At 44.9% G+C, this 21,416-nt stretch overlaps 2 protein-coding genes across 2 annotated transcripts in view; one reads left to right on the plus strand and one right to left on the minus strand.

Moving 5' to 3' along the window:
* Positions 1 to 14,241, minus strand: part of MFSD8 (major facilitator superfamily domain containing 8) — a 57,273-nt gene extending 43,032 nt beyond the window's left edge. The window contains exons 1-2 of the mRNA XM_011935624.1: positions 14,064 to 14,241; positions 3,358 to 3,449 (exon numbers count right to left, since the gene is read on the minus strand). Of these exons, the coding sequence (XP_011791014.1) occupies positions 3,358 to 3,449; positions 14,064 to 14,125 (154 nt within the window). The 5' untranslated portion in view covers positions 14,126 to 14,241. The remainder of the gene's footprint in view (positions 1 to 3,357; positions 3,450 to 14,063) is intronic.
* A 15-nt stretch (positions 14,242 to 14,256) lies between these two features.
* The window catches only part of LOC105507204 (chromosome unknown open reading frame, human C4orf29), a 126,169-nt gene continuing 119,009 nt past the window's right edge, over positions 14,257 to 21,416 (plus strand). Inside the window, exon 1 of the mRNA XM_011935625.1 lies at positions 14,257 to 14,591. The gene's annotated coding sequence lies outside the window, so the exon portion shown is untranslated. The remainder of the gene's footprint in view (positions 14,592 to 21,416) is intronic.

Raw genomic sequence — 21,416 nt, forward strand, 5'->3', positions numbered from 1 at the left:
AAAACTAGCCGGGCGAGGTGGCGGGCACCTGTAGTCCCAGCTACTCGGGAGGCTGAGGCAGGAGAATGGCGTAAACCCAGGAGGCGGAGCTTACAGTGAGCTGAGATCCGGCCACTGCACTCCAGCCTGGGCGACAGAGAGAGACTCCGTCTCAAAAAAAAAAATGAGGTTCAGAGGCAACAAAAGATAAAAACAGCTGGGTGTGGGGCTCATGCCTGAAATCCCAGCACTTTGGGAGGCTAAGGCAGGTGGATTACCTGAAGTCAGGAGTTTTAGTTCAGTCTGGCAAAAATGGCAAAACCCCGTCTCTACTAAAAATACAAAAATTAGCCAGGTATGGTGGCACACATCTGCAGTCCCAGCTACCAGGGAGGCTGAGGCACAAGCATCACTTGAACCCAAAAGGGGGAGGTTGCAGTGAGCCGAGATCATGCCATTGCACTCCAGCTTGGGCAACAAAGCAAGACTCTGTCTCAAAAAGAAAAAAACAGGTAAGGTGGACTACATCAATATTTAAAATTTCTGTGAATCACAGGATACATTTAGCACACTGAATAGAAGAGTCCTGGAAAGGGAGAAAATATCTGCAAATCATATATTGGATAAGGGGCTAACACCCAGAATATATAAAGAATTCCTACAACTCAACAACAACAAAAAATCCAATTAATAAATAGGCAATGGTCTTGAACAAACACTTCTTCACAGAAGATATACAAATGGGCAGTAAGTACAAGAAAACATGTTCAACATCACTAATCATGAAGGAGATGCAAATCAAAACAACAATGAGATACCATCTCATCCACTAGGATGACTACTATCCAAAAGAAAGTTATTGTTGGCGAGGATGTAAAAAAATTGGAACCCTGACTGTTGGTGAGAAAGTAAGTAAAATGGTGCAGCTGCTATGGAAAACAGTATGGCAATTTTTCAAAATAAGTAAAAAGAAAATTATAATAGGATCCAGCAATTTCACTTCTGGATATATACCCAAAAGGACTGAAAGCAGGATCTTGAAAAGATATTTGCACACCCATATTGAGAGCAGCACTATTCACAACAGCCAAGAGGTGGAAGCAACCCAAATGTCCATCGACAGATAAATGGCTAAACAAAATGTGGTAGGCCAGGCACGGTGGCTCACGCCTGTAATCCTAGCACTTTGGGAGGCTGAGGCAGGCCAAGATGGTGAAACCCCATCTCTACCAAAAATACAAAAATTAGCTAGGCGTGGTGGCGGGTGACTGTAATCCCAGCTACTTGGGAGGCTGAGGCAGAGAACTGCTTGAACCTGGGAGGTAAATGTTGCAGTGAGCCAAGATCATACCACTGCACTCTGGCTTGGACGACACAGTGAGACTTCGTCTCAAAAAAAAAAAAATGTGGTATACACTGAAGGCAATCAGAGTATGCTACCCCAAAAATATGCTGCTTTGCCATATTAATTATTTCAAGCTGAAGGCAACCAAGAAATAGCAGATGCAGGAAGGGTTCTCTGCTCTCCCCTTTTCTGCCTGAATGCAGAGAATAGATTGAATTTTGTTTTGTTGTTATTTCTTTGAGGCACAATTGAGATTCTGTTACCTACAATCTGTCTTGGGACATAAAGTCACTAGTATAATTAAGACTGTACATTTAAACTTAAGAAATTTTGCACTGGCCAGGCAGAGTGCCTCATGCCTATAATCCCAGCACTTTGGGAGGCCAAGGCAGGTGGATCACCTGAGGTCAGGAGTTTGAGACTAGCATGGCCAACATGGTGAAAACCCATCTCTACTAAAGGTACAAAAAAACTAGCTGGGTGTGGTGGCGTGCGCCTGTAGTCCCAGCTACTCAGGAGGCTGAGGCACAAGAATCGCTTGAACCCAGGAGGCAGAGGTTGCAGTGAGCCAACATCATGCCATCGCACTCCAGCCTGGGCGACTCCACCTCAAAAAATGAATAAATAATAATAAATAATAAAATTTTTTTAAAAAGAAATTTTGCACATCTTCAAGAAGTAGCAAAACAAATCATTCACTGATGGCTGTAAAGATGAAATACTTTTGGCCAGGCACGGTGGCTCACGTCTGTAATCCCAGCACTTTGGGAGGCTGAGTCTGGCAGATCACAGGGTCAGGAGATCGAGACCATCCTGGCTAACACAGTGAAATCCTGTCTCTACTAAAAATATAAAACAATTATCCAGGCATGGTGGTGGGTGCCTGTAGTCCCAGCTACTTGGGAGGCTGAGGCAGGAGAATGGCATGAACTGGGAGGTGGAGCTTGCAGTGAGCCGAGATCACGCCACTGCACTCCAGTTTGGGCGACAGAGTGAGACTCCATCTCAAAAAAAGGAAAAAGAAAAAGAAAAAAAAAAGACTTTGAACCGGGCGTGGTGGTTCCCGCCTGTAATCAATTACAGCACTTTGGGAGGCCAAGGTGGGCAGATCACCTGAGGTCGGTAGTTCGAGACCAGCCTGACTAACATGGAGACATCCCGTCTCTACTAAAAATACAAAATTAGCTGGGCGTGGTGGCACATGCCTGTAATTCCAGCTACTTGGCAGGCTGGGGCGGGAGAATTGCTTGAATCTGGGAGGTGGAGGTTGCAGTCAGCTGAGACTGCACCATTGCATTCCAGCCTGGGCAAAAAGAGTGAAACTCCGTCTCAAAAAAAAAAAAAAAAAAAGATGAAATACTTTTGTGAGTACATGAACGTGTTAGGAACTCTTAGTAGTTGTCTAGTTTCATTTGTATATACACTCCTTAATGTTTTTTGTTTCTTTTCATTAAAAAATATTAACATCAAATAAATTTGTATACTTTTTCACTGTTAGTGTTTCTTTTGTCAGCTTAATTCACCAGCCTTAGGCACATAACATAAGAGAATAGAGGAAAAGTTTCTGCTACCCTACAATACATATAATGGACTATATAGCCTTTAATTAAAAGGAAATTATCACAATTGCAACATGGATCAACCTGAGGACATTATGTTGAGTGAAATAATTTCATCACAAGAAGAAAAATACTATATAATTCCATTTATATGAGCTATCTAGAGTAGTCAAATTCCAAGAAACAAAGTAGAATGATGGTTGCTAGGGCTTGGGGGATGGGAAAACAGGGAGTTGTTTAATGGGTATAGAGTTTCTCTTTTGCAAGATGAAAATGTTCTAGGGATTGGTTGCACAACAATGTGGATATACTTAAGGCTACTAAACTTAGATATGGTAACATTGTAAATTTTATGTTACATATTTTTTGGCACAATAAAGATAATTTCAGAGGCAACAAAAGTAAACGAAATAAATGAAGTTAAAATATGACATCTGATCTGAATTGTTAAAATTATGTATTTCTAATACTTACCTACACTGCTGAGAAACATAGTAAGATATAAAATCCTAATAGATCTCCATCGGCTCTTATAATGCTCTTCAGTCTCTAAAATGTCCCATTCTCTAGGTGTAAAGAAGAAAAAAGTAGTATAAATTTATCTCATTACATGTGGATCTTAAGTGTCAACAATTGTATTATCTACTCAAGTTATGAAAACGATGTGATAGAGGTAGAATTTACTAATACTGGTTCTGCTACACTAATTTATCTATGAATAAGCATTTTTTTTTTGAATTTCCATGGATTGTATTTATGCATTATTGTATATAGAAATTTGGGAAACTATAGTTTTAAAAGAGGAAACATTTTGCAAGGCAATTATTTTGCTACTGTTGACATGCACAGATTTATTAATCAAGAATGTTGCAATTTGTAAAAATGAATAAACTACATCAAGATAAATCAAATAAACTAGCTACAACTAGATCCCCCATAGCTACTAAGTACTAAAAAATAGTAACTGTCATCATTATAACATGCTGTACTTAATGACAGCAAATTAAATTGCTGCAGGAAGCTGTTTTGGCTTCCTACTTCAGAAAATAGAAGTGATACCAGGAAGGTTTAATGTAACCTATTAACCTAAGAAATTTTCAGCCCTGGGACCTCCTAAATGGGTTACCAGATAAATTTTACCAGCAGACAAAAGAGAGACCATGACACCCCAGACTTAAGTGATCTTTTGGAAAAGTATCTGATCTGGACCAAGGGCATGTATACTAAGTAGACATCTTACCTCCATTAGGTGACACATGAGTCTATACACTCATTACATTTTCACACACACAATAGAAACAGTTAACAAGTTCACCTTAATGTGAGCATTATCTTTTCAAATAATCAAGGCATGCAGAACAGACAAAATGCCTTCTTATGTACCAAGATTAATTTCTTAAAAATAAGCCTTAGAACTGTCAAATTAGTCTTCAAAAAAGAAACTTTTTTTTTTTTTTCAAACGTGATATGGTTGGGAGTGGAAAGAGGAAAGGAAGAAGAAAAACAATGTTTTTTAGATGTATTATATGCCAAACATATTAGTTCCTAATATATTTAAAATGCTTAACACTGTATATGTCATTCCATACAAACAAACCTCTTCTAGGTCAAAGGAGAGTAGATAAGAAAAAAACAAAAATAACAGACCTTAATGATAATGTAGCTTACCTGAGAAAAATACCAGAACCCGAGATACCCATCGTCTGAAATCAATATACTAGCATTTGAATAAAACATCATATATATCTAAGTTAGGGAATCAAGAGGTAAATTATTTGATTCTAAAAAAAAAATAAAATTGTTTGAGTGACTGATTTAGAGCTCAGTCAAAATCTTTCTTCTTTTAATGACAATTATTAAATATTGAAAAAATAAAATTAGATAATAATTTAATGGCCACTTTCTATGTAACAATGGAAGGATCATCAATGGATGCTAAAACAACTGATTGAAAGATTGTTATGGAGAGGACAGTCAAAGGCCCTCAAATGGCACCCCAGTGTCTGCTTACTAATTACAAAATGGAACATGAACCTTTATAATTGAAAAATATTGCAGTCGCCCTCTTAACAAGTGGTCATGTTTGGCATTCCAGGTAGTGGGATGTCCTGCTAGTTTTATCCTGTTCAACATTTCTACTACAAACTGAAATACTCCAAATGATAGCATGCTTGTCAAACTTGTGACTTAAAAACTAAAAGGAATACACAATATAGTGGAGTGAACTGAATAGCAAAGATAAAATTTAACAACAGCCAGGCGCAGTGGCTCACGCCCATAATCCCAGCACTTTGGGAGGCCAAGGCAGGCAGACTGCTTGAGGCCAAGAGTTCAAGATCAGCCTGGCCAACATAGTGAAACCCTGTCTCTACCAAAAATACAAAAATTAGCCGGGCGTGGTGGTGCATGCCTGTAGCCCCAGCTACTTAGGAGGCTGAGGCACGAGAATCACTTGAACCTGGGAGGTGGAGGTTGCAGTGAGCAGAGATTGTGCCACTGCACTCCAGCCTGGGTGACAGACAGACACTCTGTCTTAAAAAAAAAAAGAGAGAGAGAGAAAATAAAGAAGTGTGTGCTCACTGACAGAACAGTGTAGTGGTATAACATTTATGGAAATAAACTGAAAATATTCTATAAAGCTATGCCCTATAAGGACAGATACCCTAATAATACAAATTTTACAGAGACTAGGCTAAGGTTGCAAAGAAAATGTGAAATCACTTGTAACTTGGATCAGTAACATGTGAGCTACAAATGGTTTTTACAGATGAATATTTGTTATCAGTTTGATGACAGAAAACACCAACTTGGAAGTGCAATTAAGGAAAATGTCATTCCCTCCCCCACAAAATTCTATCCCTTTCATTAGCAAACCTATATTATACTTATTAGTATATTTTAAATGTCATTACTAATAATTTTTGTGGAATTTGTTTTCTGGTTATCTAAACATCTGTACAATATCCTTGCTTTTTCCCTTTGCTCTAAACAGGTCTAAGATATTTACAATCTGGAACTTTACAGGAAATGTTTGCCAACCCCTGTTGTCTGTCCTCCACAGAGGGGGTCAGTGGGAAGCACTGAGGATTCAAGAGGCCAGCTCCACCAGACCAGCAAATAATAATCAACCTAGTTAGTGAGGAAAAGTTGGTGGTGGCCTAGACATGTTTGTGCAATATATTCAAAGTGAACAGGTCCTGCCAAATAGCTATACATAGGTTCACTTTACTAGGGAATATACTTGCGTTTTTAAAGACATATACTTATTGAATTATTTTCAAAATACTCCCTTTTTGTTTTTAAAATGCTTAATCTAGAACCTCAATCAGAGGTATTGATTTTTGGCAGGAACACCTAAATTTGGACAGATTCTAATGAGCATCAATCACTTTGATGAAATCAAAGTTAAGAGTATGAAAAAAATCAGGCCGGGCGCGGTGGCTCAAGCCTGTAATCCCAGCACTTTGGGAGGCCGAGACAGGCGGATCACGAGGTCAGGAGATCGAGACCATCCTGGCTAACACGGTGAAACCCCGTCTCTACTAAAAATACAAAAAACTAGCCGGGCGAGGTGGCGGGCACCTGTAGTCCCAGCTACTCCGGAGGCTGAGGCAGGAGAATGGCGTAAACCCGGGAGGCGGAGCTTGCAGTGAGCTGAGATCCGGCCACTGCACTCCAGCCTGGGAGACAGAGCCAGACACCGTCTCAAAAAAAAAAAAAAAAAAAAAAATCACCTTTTGTATAAGGTGACAGAATGTACCAGAAGACCACATTTAACCATAACTCAGGAATCCTGCAATTATCTGTAAAATAGCTAAAAATCAGGACGAAGCAAAAAGAATTCTGAGAAAACCAAATGTCACAAAGTCCACGCACTCAAGCTTATGCACTTAATAGGAAAGACATTTAGCTCTCAGTCAGAACTACCAGGTTGTAATCAGACAGTTATATGAAGCATAGATACAGGGTTATCAAAGTTATAACAAACAAGAAGCCCCAAATTAAAGCTGGTGGAAAGAGTGTGGTGACAGCAACGACAACAAAAAAAACTGTTGCTGCCAGATTTCAAAAACATGCTGCAGAATAGTCTGCCAGGAAAACAGTCTGTCAGAAAAACTAAAAAGCAGATGTAAGTACTTAAAAGTAGAGCAGCTGGCCTCAGAGCCTATTGATACATTTGGGACTGTTTGCTTCTATATCAGCACTTTGGGAAGCTGAGGTGGGTGGATCACTTGAGGTCAGGAGTTCCAGATCAGCCTAGCCACACGGTGAAACCCGTCTTTACCAAAAATACAAAAATTAGCTGGGTCTGGTGGCCCACGCATGTAATCCCAGCTACTGTGGAAGCTGAGGCAGGAGAATCGCTTGAACCCGGGAGGCAGAGGTTACAGTGAGCCAAAATCGCATCACTGCACTCCAGACTAGGCCACAGAGCGAGACCCTGTCTCAAAAAAAAAAAAGTATAGCAGTGCAGAATAAATTGGTATAGAAGCAAACAGTCCCAAATGTTTAAATAGGCTCTGAGGACATCACTCTATTAAAATTCATTTCACATCGATATTCATTTTAATGATCTCAAGATAAAATCAAGATAAAACTGCATTCCATAAACTCTGTTTAGTAAATCGAGGACCAGAGAAATACATTTTCCAAAGGGTTTTGAGTTAAGAGTGATCAAAAAAGGTTTGGTGCTTACAAGGAACAAATGAGTAAAAATTAACATGGTCATAGACAGCTGAAGTTTAACTGAATTTATTAATTTACTTGAGATAATTATGTATATTTCAAACAAAATAATAATTCCATTTTCCTAAAGGTAAAAATACATAATTATGCAGTAAGAGGCAAAAGGTGAACATTACTGAGTCATTGCCCATAAACTAGGATCAAAACAACCAGAATTATAAGGATCAAAATACTGACATTATTCCTTCAATGCCTTAAAATTAGTCTTTATTTGTACATTTGGCATAGGACAAAGGTGAGCTCATTTTAGACAGGTTTGTTAAAGTATCAAGAGGTGTGGGGAAAAGAAAGATCAGACTGTTATTGTGTCTATATAGAAAGAAGTAGACATAAGAGACTCCATTGTAAAGGTAAACTGAGGCTGGAGCCAAACCGAGGAACACAAGGCAAATGGCAGTGAGAACAGCCTTTATTAGGACTCGGGGGTGAGGTTCCTCAGTCCAAAGGTGCAGGCCGAGGGAGGAGGGTAGGGGCTTTTTATAGCCCGAGAGGTAGGGAAGCTGGTTGTGCAAATAGGGCCTGGGGGGTCTTGAAACTACTAGGGCAGGAGTTGAGTAAGGGTCATGAGGAAGGGGTCTTTGGAAACTGTCAACTGAAACTGCTGTTTACGACCTTGTGGAATGCAGGTGAGCTGCAGGTCATGGGGCACTGTGGTTGCCCAGCCGGAACTCTAAGGGATGTAAGTCTGCGGGTGTGTACAAGGGTGAAGGGAGTCTTTAACAAAAGGCCTGCTACGCCGGGTAATGCCACCATGTTGGGTCTAGATTCCTGCCTAACATTCCGACCTCTTTCTAATAAGAAAATGGGCGACGTGTTCATCTGGCTGCTTCCTGCTGGTATGGGTCGTTGTGGGGTTCTTCGGAGGTTGGAACTTGGGTATAGGGGTGGAGCAGCATCTGACTGAAAGTGACCTGGGAGACTTCTTTCACGCAGTCCTGGATGAAGCGGAGGACACAGGGAGCTATGAGTAGCAAGAAGCCAATGATTAGTAAGGGGCTTAGAAAGGGTAGGACTTAACCGGCCACAGACAACTGCCACCACCTAAGTGAGGGTCTTGATCTGAGGTTTTTCTGGTGGAGTCTTTCCCGAATCTTTTCTACAGTGAGGAGATTGGTTTCTACGAGTCCTGACTCATTGATGCAGTGTTCAGCCAGGAAGGGGAAAGGAGGGGGTTAGGTTAGAGGAGTTAAAAGGGCTGGGTAAGGGTACCGCAACCAGTGGGGGCTTATTCAAGGCTGCACACAAGAAACAATGAGAGATGTTGTGTACCTCAGCCATGTGTACCACTTGAGCCCCTTCCCTGACTAAGGTTAGCCAGGAAAAAGGGTTGCTGCTGTCCTGGGGCTTGCTGCCTGGGCTAGAGCTGAGATGGCTTCCTCCTGTTGTCTGAGGTCAGAGGCCAGGCTGACGAGGCTGCTTACGACCTTGATGTAGGCCTTAAAAGATCCTGAGTGGGGCCACGGAATAAGACTCACTGTGCCCACCAGTCCTAGGAAGGACAAGATCTCTTCCGCATCCTGAGGAGGCCGGAGAGTTTCAATGAGGCTTATTCTATCTGCTGTGAGGCTTTTTGTAGCGGGTGTGAGGAGTATGCCTAGGTAGGTGACAGAAGGGCTGCAAAGTTGAGCCTTAGCCAGGGTAACCTGATAACCTTGGTCACCTAGAAAATTTAAAAGTATAGCAGTATCTGCAAGGGAGCACTCCTAGGCAGGACTACATAGTAATGTCATTGACATACTGCAATAGTGTGCTGTGGGTCAGGGTACAGAGGACAACATCCTGTGCCAGTGCCTGTCTGAAAAAATGGGGGCTATCATGGAACCTTTGAGGCAAAATAGTTCAAGTCAGCTGGGAAGAAATATGAGTGTCTGGATCTTCCAATGTAAAAGCAAACAGAAAGTGGCAGTCTGGGTGTAGAGAGATGGTAAAGAAGGCATCCTTCAGGTCAAGAACAGTGAAATGGGTGGTGTCAGGGGGAACGCGCGAGAGGAGTGTATATGGATTAGAAACAACTGGAAAGGTAGGGACTACTGCCTCATTGATGAGGCGTAGGTCCTGTACGAGACGATAGGCCCCAGAGCTTTTCTGTACAGGCAGGATAGGAGTATTGCATGGTGAGTTGGCAGGAACTAGAATGTGCTGTCGGAGCAGGCGTGTAATGATAGGTTTTAATCCCTGTCAATGTTCAAGGGAGATAGGGAACTGGGGTCTAGAGGGAAACTTGGAAGGGTCTTTTAGTCGGATGCGGACCAGGGTATGGTGCTGGGCAATGACTGGGATGGAGGTGTCCCACACCTTAGGGTTAATGGGGACTGGAAACGGGAGTGGGGGGTCAGCCTGGCGGAGTTTGTCAGGTGAGAGAAGGGGGAAGAGGAACGCGAGGTGTGGGGAGGGGTTGGGTCGGAAGTGAACTGAGGCCCCTAGCTTGGAGAGGAGATCTCTTCCTAACAAGGGGACTGGGCACGAAGAAATGATAAGAAATGAGTGCGAGAAGAGGGAGCCATCCAAGCGGCAAGACAGAGGAGGAGTCTGGCGGTAGGTAGAGGGAGTGCCATCAATTCCCATGACCGTGACAGTGGAGGGGTGGCTGGGGCCACTAAAGGAAGGCAAAACAGAGTAGGTAGCCTCTGTGTCCATGAGGAAAGATATGGACTTACCCACTACCTGGAGCATAACCCTGGGCTCGGCGAAAGTAAGAGGGGTTCCCGAGTCTGGGCCTCTTCAATCTTCGTCGGTGTCAAGGAGCTGGAAGGCGCCTCCAATACCTGGAGGAGGGTCGTCACATGGAGGTGCAGCGACCGTCCTTAGGTCGGGGCAGTCTGACTTCCAGTGGCCCATCTGCCGACAGTTCGGACAGGGGTGAGTTGGCTCCTTTGGGTTAGGGCCCAGTGGCTGGCCCAGTGGCCATCGTTGCCACACTTGAAGCAGGCACCAGGTGGTGCTCCGGTAGTACCTCTTTTCTGGGAGCTCCTGGAGCCGGCCAGCCTCAGGGCTGCTACCAAGGCCTGGGTTTGGAGTTGTACCTTCTGTTTTGGCCTAGCCTGTCGTTGGGCCTCAGCTGCTTCCTTCCTGGAGTTGTAGACCTTAAAGGCCAGTTTGACTAAATCCTGGATGGGAGTTTGAGGGCCGTCCTCCGCCTTTTTTAACTTTTTTCGGATATCGGGGGCCAACTGAGAAATAAAGTATGAAGCTAAGATGGCTCCTCCTGCAGGGGAGGCAGGGTCAAGGCGGGTGTACTGAATAAGTGACTCTGTCAAGTCGGTTAAGAAAAACAGCCAGATTTTCATCTGAGCCTTGGACTACCTCCTTTAACTTATTAAAATTGACTGACTTATTGGAGGCTGCCTGCATGCCAGCAAGAAGGCACTGGACCATCATATCTCGGCGGCGGTGGCCTGCCTGACCAACCTGCTAGTCCTAGTTGGGCTTGGCTGAGGACACCGCCTCAGTGCCAACTGGCATGGTGTGGTCAGTTAAACGAACCTGGTCAGCATGCTGCCTGGCTGGCGCTAGGATATGCTCCTGTTCCTCAGGGGACAGGGTTGAGGTCATAACGACATGGGGATCATGCCAGGTGAGGTCATACGCCTGGCACAGGTATCTGAACTTTTTGAAATACTGAGTGGGGTTGGCCGAGAAAGAGCCTACACGCTCTTCAATCTTAGACAGGTCTGCCAGCGAAAACAGCACATGGACCCGGACCACTCCTTCGGCGCCTGCCACCTCTTGCAAGGGACACAGGAGATCGGTCCTGGACCGAGTATGGGCTGAGACAGGCGAGGAAGGGGAGGAGGTGGAGGTAGGGGAGACAGAATCTGTCGGGTTTGGCGAGGGCACAGGAGGGGTGGAAGTGAGGGGAGCCACTGATGAGGATGGGGATAATGGCAGCTCAGGGTGAGGAGAAGGCTGGGTGGGAGACCAAAGGGGTGGCCAGGATAGGGTGTCAGAGGCTCAGAAAAAGAAGAGGAATTATCCCTCTCCTTGCTCGAGGGAAGAGACTTTGCAAGTAGGACCTGAGCTAATGAGCATTGAGCGCAGAGATCTGGGCGAGAACGCAAGTGCCAAAAGGCTTGAACACAGGGTATCTCGTGCCATTTGCCTAGTCTCTTGCAGAAGTTGGTCAGATCCATGAGGATGTTAAAGTCTAGGGTGCCTTCTGCAGGCCACTGAGACTGATTATCCAATTTATACTGTGGTCATGCTACTGTGCAGAAGAAAATGAGCCACTTTTGTCTTAGGTCTTGGCTGAGACTTAAAGTCTGGAAATTAGCCAAGAGGCACCTCAGAGGGGATTTTCGGTTTGGTTTGGACTGGGTAGTTCCCCATGGTCCTAAGGCGGGCAGTCCGGTGGCAATGGGAGCGTCCTCCCACTGCCATGCGGAGTGCAGGGTACAGCGGCTTGTGGGGAGGTTGGACGTCTCCTAGTCCCCGGTGCCAAGGTCACAGTTGACTGGAGGGAGCCCCTGACGTGGCCACGCGTTTCGGAGAGGGACTTCCCGGAGGGGGCCTACAGGACGGGGGAAAACTTACCCAGCAGTGATCGAATTGAGTCTTGGATTTGGTGAAACGGCTCCCAGCTCGGAAAGAAGGTCCTGGCTCAGGGAGAGGAGAGCCTGCCCGACCCGGCAGGGGTCCGGGGGAGGGGTCTCCTCCCGGGTTTCGGCACCAAATGTAAAGGTAAACTGAGGCTGGAGCCGGATCGGGAACGAAGACACAAGGCAAATGGCAGTGAGAATAGCCTTTATTAGGACTCGGGGGCGAGGTTCCTCGGTCCAAAGGTGCAGGCCGAGGAAGTTGCACTGAGGGAGGAGGGTAGGGGCTTTTTATAGCCCGAGAGGTAGGGAAGCTGGTTGTGCAAATAGGGCCTGGGGGGTCTTGAAACTACCAGGGCAGGAGTTGAGTAAGGGTCATGAAGAAGGGGTGTTTGGAAACTGTCAACTGAAACTGCTGTTTACGAACCTGTGGAATGCAGGTGTGCTGCAGGTCATGGGTCAGTGTGGTTGCCCAGCCGGAACTCTGACTCATGTAAGTCTGTGGGTGTGTACAAGTGTGAAGGGAGTCTTTAACAAAAGGCCTGCTACGCCGGGTAATGCCGCCATGTTGGGTTTAGATTCCTGCCTAACATCCATCTTGTTCTGTATTTGAGATGCTGTTAATCTGTGACCCTACCCCCAACCTTGTCCTTGCAAGAGACATGTGCCATGGTGACTCAAGGTTTAAAGGATTTTGGGCTATGCAGGGTGTGCTTTGTTAAACAAGTGCCTGAAGGCAGCTTACTGGTTAAAAGTCATCACCATTCTCTTAATCTCAAGTACCCAGGGCCACTTACTCTGCCAAAGGTCGCAGGGACCTCTGCCTAGGAAAGCTAGGTATTGTCCAAGGTTTCTCCCCATGTGATGGTCTGAAATATGGTCTTGTGGGAAGGGAAAGACCTGATCGTCTCCCAGCCTGACACCCGTGAAAGGTCTGCGCTGAGGAGGACTAGTATAAGAGGAAAGAAGGCCTCTTGGCAGTTGAGATAGAGAAAAGCATCTGTCTCCTGCCCGTCCCTGGGCAATGGAACATCTCGGTGTAAAACCAGATTGTATGTTCTGTTTACTGAGAAAGGAGAAAACCGCCTTAGGGCGAAAGGTGGGACTTCCTAGCAATGCTGTTCTTTATGCACTAAAAAGGTTTATGGAGATGTCTGCATATGCACATCAAGGCACAGCACTTTTCCTCAAACTAATATCACAGAGATCTTTATTCACATGTCTTACTGCTGACCTTCTCCCTATGATGATCCTATTATCCTCACTTCCCTTTTTCTAAGATGGTAAAGCTAATTATCAATAAATACTAAGGGAACTCAGAGACCAGTGCCCGCGTAGGTCCTCTGTATGCTGAGCACCGGTCCCCTGGGCCCACCTTTTCTTTCTCTGTACTTTGTCTCTGTGTCTCATTTCTTTTCTCAAGTCTCTCGTTCCATCTAACGAGAAACGCCCACAGATGTGGAGGGGCAGGCCACCCCTTCAAAGGGGTTGTCAGGCAGTCAGGCAGCAGGTCATTATTAAGACCGATACCTTCAAGTATCGATTAAATCCATCATTTTGGAACTGTGAAATGTGGAAAGTGATCAGCTACAAAGTGCCAAATATGGAATTCTGAAGATACAGAATGTGGTGGCTTGGCTGCTGCAACAGGCAAAGCAGCAGCCTGGGTTTCTCCGGCCCCGTCACTCGAACCCACCGGCTCATCACCGCAAGGTGCGGCCAGACGCCCTTTCTCTTACCTGGGGAGCGAATCTCCTCGGCTCACACAACCCGGCCACCGGCTCCCACCGCGCTGGCACCCCTCTGGCAGCGAGGGTTCGTCCCAGAGCGGGTGACGCCCGGAAAGGAGCCAATCCCAACAGCGCATGAGGCTGAGGGGTCCCTCCACCAGGATTCGCTCACCTGCTTCCAGGTGTGTCGCCTAACAGCGGCTCCTCTTCACCTTCGATCTGCAGGCCCGCCATAGTTACAGTCCCTACAAGGCGTCTTGCTCCCAACTCTCGCGACACCTGTTTTGTCCCATTCCAGGTGGCGTGAAGCTGGCAAAACAAGCCTGCAAGTGCGCGTGCGCACCTGACGGTCAGACGTCAGCGAGACGCCCCGAGGTCACAGGCGGGGTCACGCGGAAGGCCAGGCAGCGCAGGGCGGAAGGAAGCTGTGTCCTCAGCCTCCTCCCTCGGTAGGCGCTTCCCATTCTGAGCTGGAGGAAGAGCCTAGGAGAGCTCGGGGCGTGTCCAAACTGCCGCCCCGCCCAGCTCCGCCCCGCGCTCGTGTTCCTCTTTCCGCTTCGCCTTCCATTTGGATTCCTGGAAAGGTTACTCGACCTGCGGTTGGGGTTCGGACCAAAGTCGAGTCCTCCAAAGGGAACCTGGAGAGCGGCGGTGCTGGGAGGCCCGGCCAACTCAATCTCAGGCTTCTGCCTGACGGCCGGTAGGTAGCCAGCCGGGTTAAGTAGCAGGCGCGCTAAGAGCTCCCCGCGCCTCTTAGCGCGTCGTGTACGTGCCGGGAGGCAGGGACCTGGGACGCGGCGCTGGGCGGGAGACTCGCAGGTCAGGGACGCGGGGTGAGGCAGGGGCGAGAGACAAGGCTGGAGTCCGCGACGCGCTCCGGAGGGCCGAGGTGATGGGGGCGAGCAGGTGGGCAGTCCCTTCCTCCCCGTGAAAGGTAGAGGTGGCTTCCAGCTCTCTTCTCTAAGTCCGCTAAATGCAAAGGCGCATTACCTGGAGGGCTTGTCAGAGCCAGTACTGAAGGTGGGATCCGCTGCTTGTAAACTGCAGGTTGCCGGATGCGCACCCCAAGGGCGGCTGCGCCTACCGGGGCCTCAGCCTTGCAAAATCTCACTCAGAAGAGCCTGCTGCTGAAACGTGGGAGCTGAAAAAGGCACAGCACCTGCCTAGCAATGACCAGCTCCTTTCGTCACAAGGAAGATGACATTTTTAGAAAACATGTCATGGGTTTTCACGAGATCTCCATGTTTATTTCCTGGTAGTTATGTATTAACATCTTATCTCTACTATTAGGCTTGTAGGCTAGCTGGTGTCAGTAGTCATTCTGTGTCTCATAAATTACCGTTTTATTAGCGCCAGATACATTGTCATGTAATTTCATTTGATCATAACTATCCTATGAGATAGGTAAAGCAGACACATTTCTATTTTACCGAAAATTAAGATCCAGACAGGTTAAACCCAGAGTCACTCGGTGTGGAAGTGGCAAAGTTGGAAACCAAACTTAATTTTTTAAATTAATATTTATGAGCATTTACCCTATGCTAGGTCCTATACAAGTTACACAGTCGTGTATGGTATATGACATCACTTCTGATCTTTGTGTCATTTTTGACCTTGTGTGTATCAGCCAGGCACGGTCAACTGGTGAACACCTAAACTTGAAACGTGTAGGCCAGGTGCGGAGGCCGAGGCGGGCGGATCATGAGGTCAGGAGATCGAGACCATCCTGGCTAACACGGTGAAACCCCGACTCTACTAAAAATACACCAAAAAAAAAAAAAAGAAAGAAAATGAACCGGGCTTGGTGGCACGCACCTGTAGTCCCAGCTACTCAGGAGGCTGAGGCAGTAGAATCCCTTGAACCCAGGAGGCGGAGGCTGCAGTGAACTGAGATCGCGCCACTGCACTCCAGCCTGGGCAAGAAAGCGAGACTCTGTCTCAAAAAAAAAAAAACTTGAAACGTGCTATTCAGAAATACCTTCTAAATCAAGACCTATTTGCACTTGGATTCAGTCTTGTAGATTCATTTGTAACAGTTCACAAAAACAAGTCAGATTTGTATTATTGGTTCCAAGAAGATACATAGGTAGAAAAGTTAGTATTTTCTTGCCATAATGTTGCTTTACTATATTGTCTATATTGTCTTTTTTAGTTCCTGGGGGCTAGCAATGTATGGCACATATATAGTGGACAAGGGGATTTTTAACCAGTATAGCAGTAGGCAAAATGGTTCCTAGATAGATATACGTTGGATGAATGCTCATTGAATTACCTCATCTCATCCTTACAACAATCCTCTGAGGTGGGAATTATCTCATGTGTACAAGGAAATGGAAGGCAGGGAGATTAAGTAACTTGCCTACAGTCATACAACTAACAAGCAACAGAGCTAGAATTCAAGAAACGCAGGACTCCTGGTTCTAAAGCCTGTGCTCTTTACCACCAGGCTTCTTATGGGAAAAAAATGGCAAAGCAGCAAGCAGGATCTTTCCTCATATCTCATAAAAATATATAGTAGATAATCAGTTTTTAGCTAAGTGAAATAATTGGCTATCATGTATCAGGGCAGATATTAACTTTCTGTTTATAGGTTAAGGTGGCTTACTCAAGGTCATACAGCTAGTAGAGGAATCCCAGTCCTCTGACACTGCTCTTTTCCATTGGTGCCTCCAAGTGATGACTTCAGACCACAAAAGCACATGGGATGAGTACATATACAGCTGGTGAAATCTAAGTAAGCTTAGTGTATTGTACCACTAGAAAAAAAAAAAGAAAAAATGTTTCTTAGAAACACATAGCATCCAAAGTAAACATTTAAACATATATGTGTATATGTGTGTGTGTGTATATATATATATATATTTTTTTTTTTTTTAAATAAAGCCCATGGAAAAGAGGAGCTAAATTTGAAGAGATTAGATTATTTCCTGAATGTTTCACGTGAGAATATGAGACAGTCCAGTTGGTGGATTTCCTTAGGTGACTGCCCAGGATAACTACCCACACCCCTTTCAAACAAACAAACAAACAAGCTTCCTATTTTCTTACTCTTGTTCAGTGTAAGATTAAAAGGAATTATATTTGTTGAATTATATTTGTGAAGCTAGGGAAGTAGATTTTACCAGTGGATATCTGAGGTATCTAAACCCTTTCTTAGCTGCTTAAACTTATATAGACATAATTTAGAAGTGAAGTTACAAGATAAAACTTGAAGTCTCTGTTTTAGGTAAGGGAATAAGTTCTTGTACATGGTGATATTTTTTAAATTTTCATTTATGCCTTTGAGATATATATCACCAATATAAAGATAAAAGTCCAGAAAAAATTAGTATTGCATTGTTAAATACTTAGATACCAGATTGACAGGAAATAAAAGTACTAGATAGCATAATAAATGATGAGTGTCACTTTAGCAATAGAACTCATTTCTAGGGAAGACTTTTTAGTTCTTGGTACTGTACTAGAACTTCTATTTTTGTTTCCCTTTGCTTTTCCCTGTCACATTGATAATTGGGTCATTTTGGCTTGATATATACTTCAAAAATGGGTTCTATTTCTGCAGAAGCTCTTTGTTGTCTGTCCAGCCTGAAGCAGGGACTTTTAAGTATCTGGCATCTCTCCAGATGGTGCCTCATTTTGGTAATTTGGAGTTATGTTCACCCTGGGCTTGGATTTTTATCTGTTCTAGTGGCACTGAATACCCTGGACTCAGCCAACCCTGTCTAGAAAAATTTACGTGTTTAGAGAGTTCCACAAAACCTGTCTTTTATGTTGTTCTTGGAGCTGAAATGGGATTTAAGAAGATTTGTGTAATCCCAAACCCCAGAACCAAATTTATACTAACCTGTATGTGTGTTTGATTTACTTTCTGTTCCTCATTTATTAGTTGTTTATTAGTAGGTAAATATAGTAAGGAATATGCTGTGTCTAAGTTTGGAGTGCTGACATTTGTGGCCTATTATACAGGGAATTAAAGTGATTTGGGAAGGTTTTCTTTTTTTTTTTTCTTTTTGAGACGGACTTTTGCTCTCGTCGCCCAGGCTGGAGTGCAGTGGTGCAATATCAGCTCACTGCAACCTCTGCCTCCTGGGATCAAGGGATTCTCCTGCCTCAGTCTCCCAAGTAGCTGGGATTACAGGTGCCCACCACCACACCTGGCTAATTTTGTATTTTTAGTAGAGACGGGGTTTCTCCATGTTGGTCAGGCAGGTCTCCAACTCCCAAACTCAGGTAATCTGCTTGCCTCAACCTGCCAAAGTGCTGTGATTACAGGCGTGAGCCACTGGGAGCATTTTCTCGTTTGGGTGGAAAACTGGCAATAAGTAAACAATTTAGGCAAATAATAAATATAGTACTTTACAAAAATATTTGAAAAGTTCATCGTTCTTAGGTCCTTTCTTGCTTCCTTTGCAACTTTCTAACTCCATATTTTTGCCTTACCTTGGTTTTATCTACCAATCTAGAAGAATATCAGAGATTAGGAAAATGGAGCATCTCATGAGCAGTATACTACTTTTCTTCTTACTGTAAAATATAGGTGTTGTTTTTTGTTGTTGGGTTTGTTTGTTTATTTATTTATTTTGGAGACAGGATTTTGCTCTGTTGCCGAGGCTGGCGTGCAGTGGCGCAACCATGCTCACTGTTGCCTCAACTTCCCAGGCTTACACAGTCCTCCCACTGCAGCCTCCTGAGTAGCTGGGACTACAAGTGTGCACCACCACACCTGGCTAGATTTCAAAATTTTTTTGTAGAGACGGTCTCATTGTGTTGCCAGGGCTTGTCTTGCACTCCTGGGCCCAAGCAGTCCTGTTTTTGGCCTCCCAAAGTGCTGGGATTACAATCATGAGCCACTGTGCCTGGCCAGGATTTTTTTTTTAAGAGATGAGTTCTCACTATGCTGCCCGGGCTGGTTTCAAACTCCTGATCTCAAGCAATCCTCCCTCCTCAGCCTCCCAAAGTGCTAGGATTACAGATGTGAGCCACCACATCCAGCCTAGCCAGGATTTTTAATTAAATTTTATTTTACTATCATGGATTCCACTTATTGTTATTGATGCCATGGGTGTTACAAAGGAAGATGATGCCCCTGGTTCATTTCATGCCGCTGTTAAGAAAATAAGTGGGCCAAGTGTGGTGGCTCATGCGTTTAATCCCAGCACTTTGGGAGGCCAAGGCGGACAGATCACCTGAGGTCAGGAGTGTGAGACCAGCCTGACCAACATGGAGAAACCCCATCTCTACTAAAAATACTAGATTAGCCAGGCATGGTGGCGGATGCCTGTAATCCCAACTACTCGGGAGGCTGAGGCAGGAGAATTGCTTGAACCCGGGAGACAGAGGTTGTGGTAAGCCAAGATCACGCCGTTGCAATCCAGCCTGGGCAACAAGAGTGAAACTCCGTCTCAAAAATAAAAAAAGAAAAGAAAGAAAATAAGTGACCTATCATATATTGCAAAAGGCAGTCAAGTCCTAACTGGGTGCAGTTGCTCATGCCTGTAATCTCAGGACTTTGAGAGGCTGAGGTGGGAGGATTGCTTGAGCTCAGGAGTTCGAGACCAGCCTGGTCAATATAGCAAGACCCTCATCTCTACAAAAGTAAAATTAGGCTGGGCATAGTGGCTCACGCCTGTAATCCCAGCACTTTGGGAGGCCAAAGTGTGTGAATCAGCTGAGGTCAGAAGTTCGAGACCAGCCTGGCCAACATGGTAAAACCCCGTCTTTACTAAAAATACAAAAGTTAGCCAGAAGTGGTGGTACATGCCTGTAATCCCAACTACTTGGAAGGTTTAGGCAGGAGAATTGCTTGAACCTGGGAGGCGGAGTTTGCAGTTAGCTAGATGGCGCCACTGCACTCCAGCCTGAGTGAGAAGAGTCAGACTCCGTCTCAAAAAAAAAAAAAAAAAAAAAAAGACAGAAATTAGCCAGGCAAGGAAGGTGGCCTACACGTGTGCCTGTGGTCCTAGCTACTCTAGAGGCTGCACTGGGTAGATGACTTGAACCTAGGAGCTAGAAGGTTGAGGCTGCAGTGAGCCATGATTGTTCCACTCGCACTCAAGCCTGGGCAACAAAGCAAGACCCTGTCTCAAAAAAAAAAAAAAAAAGACAAGTCTTGCATTCCAATGACATGCCACTGTTCTGTTGCACTTTAATAAATGTATGCAAAAGATATATTGATGCTGTATATTTTAACAATTCCAGAAAGACCTAGGGAATAAAATAATTAAAATTATTATCACCTAGAATTATCTTTCCTCATGCCATAGCACTCCCACCTGCCCCCCCGCCCCACCCGCCACTCCCCTGGTAGGAAAATGTGAAGAAAGTAAGTATATCTGAAGAGTTGACTTTTTTTTTTTTTGAGACAGAGTCTTGCTCTGTATATCCAGAGTCTTGCTAAGTATATCCAAAGAGTTGGCTTTTTTTTTTGAGGGGGCAGAGTCTTGCTCTGTCGCCCAGGCTGGAGTGCAGTGGTGTGATTCCGGCTCACTGCAACCTCTGCCTCTCCAGTTCAAATGATTCTCCTGCCTCAGCCTCTCGAGTAGCTGGGACTACAGACGCCCGCCACCACGCCCGGCTAATATTTTGTATTTTTAGTAGAGATGGGGTTTTGCCGTGTTAGCCAAGATGGTCTCGATATCCTGACCTCGTGATCTGCCCGCCTTGGCCTCCCAAAGTGCTGGGATTACAGGTGTGAGCCACCACACCTGGCCTAAGAGTTGGCATCTTATTTGGAATATGTTACACTAGTCAGAATTTTGGTAAAGAATAATCTATTCCATTTCCACTCCAACTGTGTGTACTTTGATTCCCAATTCTGACACTAACCACCTAGAGTTAAAGCAGACCCCACAAGTTAAGGGATCAGTTCTTCAGATGCACTTCAGGGTTCTCCAGGCCTCTCATCCTTCTGACCAACTTGGCTAAAAATTTAGGAGTTCCTGAGAGCCCTGTGGGTCTGTAATTTGCTAGAATGACTCAGAACTCAGGAAATAGCTATATTTATGATTATAGGTTATTATAAAGTATACAACTCAGGAATGAAGAGAAACATGAGACAAGGTATGGGAATGAATGTGGAACTACCTGTCCTCTTTCTATGTACTCAGGGAGCATCTCCTTCCCGACACATCAAGGTGTTCATTAACCACAAAGCTCCACCAAACTTTAGTGTCCAGAATTTTTACTGGAGTTTCATTAATAGGCATGATTGATTGAATCTTTGGCCATGTGATTGAACTCACTTTCCAGCTCCCTTCCCTTCTGGAGATCAGAGGGTCCCAAAGTTCCTTTCTGGTGGCCAGCCCTGATTCTGAAACTTTCAGGGGTCCCACAGGGAGTTGCTTGTTTAGCATAACAGATACTCATCACTTAAGAAAAACCAAGGGGCCGGGCACCGTGGCTCAAGCCTGTAATCCCAGCACTTTGGGAGGCCGAGATGGGTGGATCACGAGGTCAGGAGATCGAGACCATCCTGGCTAACACGGTGAAACCCCGTCTCTACTAAAAAATACAAAAAACTAGCCGG

This window comes from Colobus angolensis, unplaced genomic scaffold, assembly GCF_000951035.1.
Source record: "Colobus angolensis palliatus isolate OR3802 unplaced genomic scaffold, Cang.pa_1.0 Scaffold145, whole genome shotgun sequence".
Lineage (NCBI taxonomy): Eukaryota > Metazoa > Chordata > Mammalia > Primates > Cercopithecidae > Colobus > Colobus angolensis.